This window comes from Acanthochromis polyacanthus, chromosome 6 (genome assembly GCF_021347895.1).
Source record: "Acanthochromis polyacanthus isolate Apoly-LR-REF ecotype Palm Island chromosome 6, KAUST_Apoly_ChrSc, whole genome shotgun sequence".
In the NCBI taxonomy this organism is placed as follows: domain Eukaryota; kingdom Metazoa; phylum Chordata; class Actinopteri; family Pomacentridae; genus Acanthochromis; species Acanthochromis polyacanthus.
Window position 1 is genome coordinate 18934907 of NC_067118.1, and position 9783 is coordinate 18944689.

Genomic DNA, 9783 nt, shown 5'->3' on the forward strand with positions numbered 1-9783 from the left:
CTACTTTTCTAGCCTGCAGTACTGTGCTTGAAATTGTCTACATACTGTATATCCTAGGTCTACGTATTCTTTTATTACACACAACTGCCAAACATACACACTATTGCTAATGACCAATTCAGGCTTCCCACATCCATGTGTCCACAAAGGTACTTGTGCTGTCCTCACAACACGTACCTGTGTGCTGTTATACAGCCAGCGAACCTTTCAAAAAAGACTCCGTACGCCGGGTTTCCTTTTATCAGCTTTATGGAGTCTTCTTGAAGCCAGTAATCGGCAAATGGTAAAAAGACTTTGGTTTTCTCCAGGTTCAACAGTACAGAACAAACCTACTCTCTCACAAAGTTTTTCTTCCCAGTTGTATAAAACAAAGATCCTCTCTATCAGAAATGAACACCCACTCTGTGGTAAAAAAAAAGAAGAAAGTAACAGAGATCCTCAATAAAGAGACGTTTCACTCTGGCTCTGATGACAGTTTCTGAAAATCAAATTCAAACAACATATCTAAACACAACTCATCCGACTCATCAGTCATCAAACTCTTAACATCTTAAAGCAAAAGGCATAACACTCCCCGCTTGATATAATCACATTATATCATTATAAATCTCCAAATAACACACATCCAAATAACCACATTTGCATAACATTAATATCATCCCACATGAAATTGAACACCTTACTCAGTCTCTGACAGCAAAATTACAATCTCTGAGATAGGCCTTAGAAATACCTTCGCAGTCCCTCCTTTTACAACTCGCACTTCTACTTTGCGAACTTTTTTGTCACTGCTGGGTAGAGTTTTCACCACCAGTCCCATAGGCCACTCATTTCTGCTTACTTGAAGGTCCTTAAGCAGAACTACATCTCCTTCTTTGACATTCCGCTTGCTGTCAGTCCATTTTCTGCGTTTCTGTAAGGTAGACAAATATTCTCCCTTCCACCTTTTCCAAAATGTCTCTGCTAACTGTTGAACTCGTTTCCACTGTTTCCCAAACAACTGTCCTGAAGAGAAGTTTCCAGATGGAGCAGAAACCGTGCTTGACTTTTGTGTGAGTAACATCGCTGGAGTGAGTATTGTTGGACAGTCTGGATCGGTTGATATTGGGACAAGAGGCCTCGCATTTAGGATAGCCATTACCTCTGCCATGAATGTGCTCAAGACCTCGTGGGTGAGACGTGTCTGAGTGTTCTTTAATAACATGGCATCTAAGATACGCTTGGACACCCCTATAAGCCGTTCCCACGACCCTCCCATATGGGGTGCGTGTGGAGGGTTAAGTGTCCATGAGCATCCCCTCTCTTGCAGGTATCTTCCTACTGCTTTGTCATCTGTGCCTAAATCCAATTCCTTACAGGCTCCAACAAAATTAGTCCCTCTGTCTGAGTACAGGAGCTTTGCTGGGCCGCGAATGGCAAAAAGCCTTCTCAATGCATTTATAAAACTATCTGTGGACATTGTTTCAATCAGTTCAATGTGAACAGCCCTGGTTGACATACACGTAAAGAGGACAGCCCACCTTTTGTTCTGAGCACTTCCACCTCTAGTGCGACGCGTGACAATGGACCATGGGCCAAACACATCCACACCTACGGTGGTGAATGGAGGCTCCGGAGTCACACGGCCTGCGGGCAAATCTGCCATTTTTTGATTCTGAAGTTCACCTCGCAGCTTGCGGCATGTGACACAGTTGTGTATGACAGAAGACACAAGACGTTTTCCTCCAACTATCCAAAAACCAGCACCACGGACAGCTCCCTCTGTAATGTGCCGGCCTTGATGAGCTGAGCGTTCATGGAAGTGTCTCACAAGAAGCGTGGCAATGTGGCTGGCAGAAGGTATAATCAAAGGGTGCTTCTCACTGTCTGTGAGATCGGCAGAGGAAAGGCGTCCACCGACTCGTAACAGTCCTTCTTTGTCAACAACTGGACAGAGTTTTTTGAGTGTGTCATTTTTGTAGTTCATCTGTCCTTCTTTCATCCCTTTGAATGTCTCTTTGTATGCTTCCTGCTGGACTGACTTAATGACAATATTTGCAGCTTGAGTGAGTTCTTTGCTGTTTGTATGTTCTTTGAGACTTTTCCATCCTCTTTGTCCATTTGAGTTCTGTTTGAAGGACGTAGCAACATGAATGAGTCTGGCTACTGCTCTACATAACACTGTCCAGCTTGAAAATCTTTTGAAACGTTCTGAACTCAACTGTGACTCTGTCGCTGCAGTAATCAATATTTTGACTTCAGGTCGTATCTCTTTGTCATTTTCAGGTTCAACCAGTAGGTACTGACTGTCTTGGTGTAATTTATCGATACTGTCTGAATACAGAAAATTTGGGCCTTTGAACCAGTCAGTGTTTTTAAGCTCACCTGCTGGGACTGATCTAGTTGCACGATCAGCTGGATTTAACTCAGTTGATACGTAGTGCCACTGGTCAGGTCGTGTGGATAGTCTAATGCGTGCGACACGATTGGCTACGTACATGTGGAATCTTTTGGAAGAGTTGTGTATGTACCCCAACACGATGCGACTATCAGTGAAAAACTTTACATCCTCTATTTTCATGTCTAACTCTTCCTTAATCGACTCATACATTTCAACTCCGAGTACGGCCGCACAAAGTTCAAGCCGCGGTACAGTGTGAGCAGGGCGAGGAGCGAGTTTAGACTTCCCTAGCACAAAACCTACATGGTATTGGCCATTGCTGTCTACAGAGCGCAGGTAAGCTACAGCTCCTATTGCTACAGTAGAAGCATCTGAGAAGATGCAGAGTTCGTTACTTCTCATTTCTCTAGATGAGCCCGGATTGTAACATCTTTTGATCTGCAGGTCTTCGAGAGCTTTTAATGAATTTTTCCATGCGACCCACACCTTCTCCTTTTCTGGAGGAAGTGGTGTGTCCCAGTCCCTTTCTTCAGATGACAGTTCCCTGAGTAGTGCTTTGCCCTGCATGATTACGGGCGCAGCAAAGCCTAAAGGGTCAAACAGACTATTTACAGTTGACAGGACTCCCCTGCGCGTGAATGGTTTTACCTCGTTTGAAACCCGGTAAGTGAAACTGTCAGTCTGTAAATTCCAGCAGAGCCCTAAGCTTCTCTGAACTGGGAGAGGGTCTACTCCGAGCTCTAAATCTTTTAACTCTTTTGCCCGGTCTTCTACGGGAAAGGCTTCCATGACTTGGTTACAGTTAGAAGCCACTTTATGGAGTCTCAGGTTGGACGCGGCTAACATGTCTCTTGTCCTTCTCAAAAGCTCGACAGCCTCTTCAGGCGTGGCCACCGATGTGAGTCCGTCATCAACATAAAACTGTCTCTTAACGAAATGTTTTGCATCGGTGCCATGTTCTCGCTCACCTTCTTCTGCAGCCCGTCTCATACAATAAATTGCAACAGCGGGTGACGGACTGTTGCCAAAAACATGAACTTTCATTCTGTACTCGATCACGTTTTTTGTCAAATCGTTGTCTTGGAACCATAGGTAACGAAGATAATCTCTGTGGTCTGTGCACACTTCAAAGCAATAAAACATCTGTTCAACATCTGCAGTCAAAGCTACGGGTTCCTTCCTAAATCTCAACAGAACTCCTACTAGAGAATTATTGAGATCTGGTCCACTAAGAAGCACCTGGTTTAGCGAAATGCCCTCATACTCCGCATGTTATGGCCCTCACAGACTAAAAAAAAAAACACACAGGCTCAATGGGGGAGAGAGACCGCAGCATATACAGAAGGACGCCACACAGGATATCTCCAATTAAACCCACAGGCTTTATTTGGCCACCCCAAGATAATCAATAGAAATAACATAAACGAAAGCAAAAACAAAAGAGGGCTGGAGACCCCAGACAAAAGAACAAAAGTGGGAAGACGCCGGGCCAACCACGCAGTGGGCCGTCGCTCCCAGCGTCTCCCCCTAAACTACCCAAAAATAAGAACTAAGGCTGAAATAAACAAAAGACGAATAACGAGACTGTCGGTGATCTCCAGCCCAAATTAATACAACGAAGGAAACCAACAAAAACCCCGGCACCTACATGCACGGGGAAAAACCTGCCTGGAGGGGAGAAAAACCACGGAGGAAGGTAAACTCCCTCCTACCTGTCCAGGTGTCTGTGCCAAGTCGTGCCCCCAATCTCTACACTCCCTGTCCCTTTTATTCCCTCCTCCTCCTCTCATCACCTGAGTGCCGATTGCACTCAGGTGAGCAGCAGGCAGAAGGAGGAGAGAGAGCCAAACCAGAGAGAAAGAGAGCGAGAGAGAGAGACTGTGGCACATAACACCCCCACCCTAAAAACGTGAATGGGGGGAGCGCCGCAGACATCATTCACGCACCTAGCACCTAGACAATGTGTCGGCTAGGACATTTTCTCGGCCCTTGATGTGCCGGACCTCCACATTAACTGATTGTAAAAACAATGCCCAGCGCATGAGCCTCTGATTGGCGTTTCGCATCCGATTAATAAAAACAAGAGGGTTGTGATCAGTGTACACAACAACGGGCGCACTAGCGGAGCCAATATATACTTCAAAATGTTTAAGTGCTAAAATAAGCGCCAGAGCCTCCTTTTCAATGGTCGAATACACACGTTGATGGTGGTTAAATTTTTTTGAAAAATAAGAGACTGGGTGCTCAACACCATCATCTCCATCCTGAAGGAGAACAGCACCCGCCCCCGCATCGCTTGCATCAGCGGACAATTTAAACGGACGATTAAATGTGGGCGCAGCTAGAACTGGGGCATGAGTCAATAGAGCTTTTACACAGTCAAACGCACGCTGACAACTGTCAGACCAACGGAAGACAGTCTTTGGACTCAGTAGGTCGGTGAGCGTAGCCGCCACAGCTGAGAAGTTCCTACAGAAGCTTCTGTAGTATCCCGCCATCCCCAAAAAACGGCGCAGCTCCCGACGTGAAGCAGGAGCAGGGAACGAAAAGATAGCTTCCACTTTGGAATGGACCGGTTTAACCTGTCCCCGACCCACAATTTTTCCTAGGTATGTCACTGTAGCGCGACCGAATTCACACTTCGCCAAATTAAGTGTGAGGTTGGCATCGGACAGCCTCCCAAACACCGCTTGAAGCTGCTGCAAATGGTCCTCCCAAGAACTGGAATACACAACAATGTCATCTAGATACGCCTCGCACCCTGACAAGCCCGACAAAACCGTATTTACTAAACGTTGAAACGTAGCAGGTGCATTACGCACGCCAAATGGCATCACCGTATACTGCAGAGAAGCATCAGGGGTCACAAACGCAGAAATCTCACTTGCCCGAGGAGTCAGCGGCACCTGCCAATACCCTTTTAAAAGGTCTAGCTTTGTCACATAATTGGCACTGCCGACGTGATCTACACAATCCTCAACTCGAGGCAAAGGATAACAATCCGGCTTCGTGACCCCATTCACCTTTCTAAAATCCGTGCAGAACCGGTCAGAGCCATCAGATTTGCCGGCTAAGAGACACGGCGAACTCCACGCACTAAAACTGGGTTCTGCAATTCCGTTCTCCAGCATATAGTTCACCTGCTGTTGTAAACGGAGGCGCTTATCGGGATTCACCCTATATGCGTGCTGCTTTATTGGTGGGGAATCTCCGACATCAATGTCGTGTTGCAACACGTGGGTGCGAGACGGCACATCTGAAAACAAAGAGATGTGAGATTTTATCACTCTAACCACATCCTCATGTTGCACCTGAGTTAAATGTTGTAAACATTCATCCAGTTTAGACAGCATCTCAGAGTTCTTTAATCGGCCCTGGACCACAGCACTCGACAAACCCACAACATCCTCTATTTCAGACGCGGCCAAAACCGCCGGTGATTGCGTGGGATCAGCACTGGACAGCGCCTCTGCTACCTGAGCCTCATCAATGCCGTCAGCACTGGACAGCGCCAAAACAGCTTTACTGTCAGTAACAACAGAAGACAGCGGGGCTGAATCTCTGTCCAGGTAGGGCTTCAGCATGTTCACATGGCACAAACGGCTCCGTCTTCGACGATCAGGAGTAGCGACGATATAATCCCGCTGACCAACCTTCTCCTGGATTACATAAGGGCCGCTGTAACGCGCCTGCAAAACAGAACCAGGCACAGGCAACAACACCAAAACTTTTTCACCAAGGCTAAAAGATCTGCTAACAGCACTTCTGTCAAACCACTTTTTCATCTTCGTTTGTGCAGCAGACATATTTTCTTTCGCCAATTCACAGGCACGGTGTAGTTTAAAACGAAAATTACTCACATAGTCGAGTAGATTTTGTGGCTCACCATCACCCAGCCATTTCTCCTGCAACAGTTTAAGAGGGCCACGCACGGTGTGGGCAAACACCAGCTCCGCCGGACTAAAACCCAGGGACTCCTGAACCACCTCGCGAGCCGCAAAAAGGAGGAGATGGACCCCCTCATCCCAGTCCTTATCGGACTCCAAGCAGTAAGCACGGAGCATGGATTTCAAGGTTTGGTGAAAACGCTCAATCGCCCCCTGACTCTCCGGGTGGTACGCACTTGAATAACAGTGAGAGATGTCAAGTTGCGCCATCACCTGTGCAAAAATTCGTGACATAAAATTAGATCCCTGATCGGTTTGAATTACTTTTGGCAACCCAAACACAGAAAAAAACTTGACCAATGCTTTCACGACAGTCGGAGCTGTGATTTTCCGCATAGGTATAGCCTCAGGAAACCTAGTTGAGGAACACATAATGGTCAGAAGGAACTTATTTCCAGCTTTTGTGCGAGGAAAAGGACCGACACAATCGACAACAACACGCTCAAAAGGCTCAGTCACCACCGGGATTGGATAAAGGGGAAATGGTGGAATGGTCTGATTTGGTTTCCCAGAAACCTGACATATGTGGCATGTTTTACAATGCTGCTGGACGTCCCGTTTTAACCCCGGCCAGAAGAAACACCGCAAAACACGGTCATAGGTCTTATTAATCCCTAAATGACCACCTAGTGGATTATCGTGCGCCAACTTAAGAATTTCACGCCGGTATGCTTTTGGTACTACCACCTGTCTCACTACACCCCAGTCATCCTGTGGGGACATCTGTGGCGGTGTCCATTTACGCATAAGCACGCCGTCTTTCAAAAAATAACCGGAGGACATCTTTTCAATTTGGTCCACCGGAACAACCGCATCGACACAAGAAACTAAAGATACATCATGTTTTTGCTCAACAATAAGCTGCTCTCGTGACATGCAAACTTTTGAGCTTTGATCGTCAACGGGAGTAGAAACAGGCGAAGCAGCAGGAGTGACTGCAGGTGGCAGAGGCGGAGCAGGAGGAGAGATTACTGGCGGAGAGGCCGGACAGACAGGATCGGCTATAAAAGTACCCGTCAATCCTACCTCATCCACCTCGTCATGTAAATCCTGCTCTTGCCTCTTGGACATAGCGCGCGTGACAGCGCAAACTGAGAACACCTCTGGGAATTCTCGCCCCAAATCATCCGGGTGTTCAAGAAGAGGAACCGCAGTTACCTCGGGATTCAACAGCACCTTGCCACCAGCTAAATCGTTGCCCAAAATAAAAGAAATCCCCTCTACAGGAAATTTTGGACTCACTCCCACAACTACACGTCCCTTAACCAATTCAGAGTCTAGATAAATAGAATGCAAAGGCACACCCACAAACTGCATCCCAAACCCTCGGACTAAAACCTCAGTTTTAACAGAGGACTGGGCCGACAGCGGCAACACTCCTTGCAGAATGACCGACTGAGAGGCTGCGCTATCCCTTAGGATGGTGACAGGAGTTTTTGGGCCCTCTTCTGACAGTGAAACAAAACCTTTCATAATAAAAGGAGCATACATAGCAAAGTCAGATTTAGCTACAGGCTGTTTATGACAGGATTGCTGACTGGGCAAAACTTCAGTTTTCAACAGATTAACTGCTTTTGGAGACTTATTTCGTTTATTCAGGACAAAACAATGGCTGATGGTGTGGCCACGCTTCTTGCAATAGAAACAAACCGGCTTGTCCTTAATGTCACCGTCTTTATTAACAATCTTCATCTCACCCCGAGAGTGTGGTTTAAATGGAAAAGCAACAGCCCTGGCAACAGGGGCGCCACGCTCAGGGGACAGATTGGACTTGTCAAAATTATCCCTGTGCGTGAGGACGTATTCATCAGCCAGGACTGCCGCCTCAGACATTGTGGATACTTTTTGTTCATTAATGTAAGTAGCGATTTTATCTGGTAAGCAGTTTTTAAATTCCTCCAGCAATATTAGATTACGCAGATCATCAAAATTTTTAACATTTTTAGATTGACACCAGTGATCAAATAGAGCTTCCTTTTCACGCCCAAAGTCAAGAAAAGTTTGATTATCCACCTTTTTGCCTCGGCGAAACCTTTGGCGATACGCCTCGGGCACTAATTCGTACGCCCTCAACACAGCTTTTTTTACTTCGTCATAGTTCAAACTCAAATCAAGTGACAGAGATGCGTAAGCTTCTTGAGCCTTCCCAGTAAACACACCCTGTAAAAGCAATGGCCAAATGTTTTTAGGCCACTTCAATGTCTTTGCAACGCGCTCAAACAAAACGAAATACTTGTCAACATCTTGACCGCTGAACGGAGGAACCAAACGAATACATTTATTTACATCAAACTCGCCAGATTGAACTTGAGACACACTGGGTAAGGAGGACTGCTTCAACTCGAGCTCTTTCAAACGAATCTGTGCTTCTACTTCCAATCTCCGCAAAGCTACTTCATTATCAAGTTCCTTGTCTCTAATTGCCAAGCGACGCATTTCAACCTCCAGCTCTTTAAGACGGAGCTGCCCCCCCGAATCTTCCGGTCCGGCAGGCGACCGCGTCGCCGACCCCTCAGGGATGTTCAACACAACGCCTTTCTCAGACAAACCAGCCCACAACTCATCTTTGATTACTTGTTTTTTCGCCTGCTTAGGCACAGCAACCTCAAAATGCCCGGCGACACTAATTAACTGCTCCTTCGTGCAAAGGTGCAACTTATCAAGGCTGGGATGCGCCACAAAATCATCGAAGTGAAACTCCATAGCCAAAACACCACGCACAAAAACAGATCACAAACCCCTGGTCAAATCAAACAAAGCCACAGGTCAAAAGAAAAAAACACCAGTCCAAAACTGGCACAGCACACGACAAAAAAAAAAACGGCACAGACCACCATACAACCAGAGTGGCGTCCACAATAGGAAAATATGTGTGCACAAAAATCACAAAAGCACACACACACACACACACAAATGGGCAGTGTGCAAAGTCGGCGGCAAACAATATAAAATACCAAAGGTAACAAATCACAGCGTCAAGCTACGCGTCAATTAACACCGGGAAGAAAAACAGTTACCATGATACACATCACCGACACAAAGAACTGCAACAGCAACAAACTGCCCAGTTTCCACGCGGAGGCAACAAAGCCAAACGCGAAGGGACGAGCCCCCAAATATGTTACGGCCCTCACAGACTAAAAAAAAAAACACACAGGCTCAATGGGGGAGAGAGACCGCAGCATATACAGAAGGACGCCACACAGGATATCTCCAATTAAACCCACAGGCTTTATTTGGCCACCCCAAGATAATCAATAGAAATAACATAAACGAAAGCAAAAACAAAAGAGGGCTGGAGACCCCAGACAAAAGAACAAAAGTGGGAAGACGCCGGGCCAACCACACAGTGGGCCGTCGCTCCCAGCGTCTCCCCCTAAACTACCCAAAAATAAGAACTAAGGCTGAAATAAACAAAAGACGAATAACGAGACTGTCGGTGATCTCCAGCCCAAA

General features: G+C 46.5%; 1 protein-coding gene across 1 annotated transcript; it reads right to left on the reverse strand.

Moving 5' to 3' along the window:
• Positions 1-231: 231 nt before the first annotated feature.
• On the reverse strand, positions 232-3505 carry LOC127534576 (uncharacterized). Its single transcript, XM_051950149.1, has one exon. It carries the CDS (start codon positions 3422-3424, stop codon positions 680-682), a length of 2745 nt encoding a protein of 914 aa, XP_051806109.1. The 5' UTR covers positions 3425-3505; the 3' UTR covers positions 232-679.
• Between the last annotated feature and the right edge of the window lie 6278 nt (positions 3506-9783).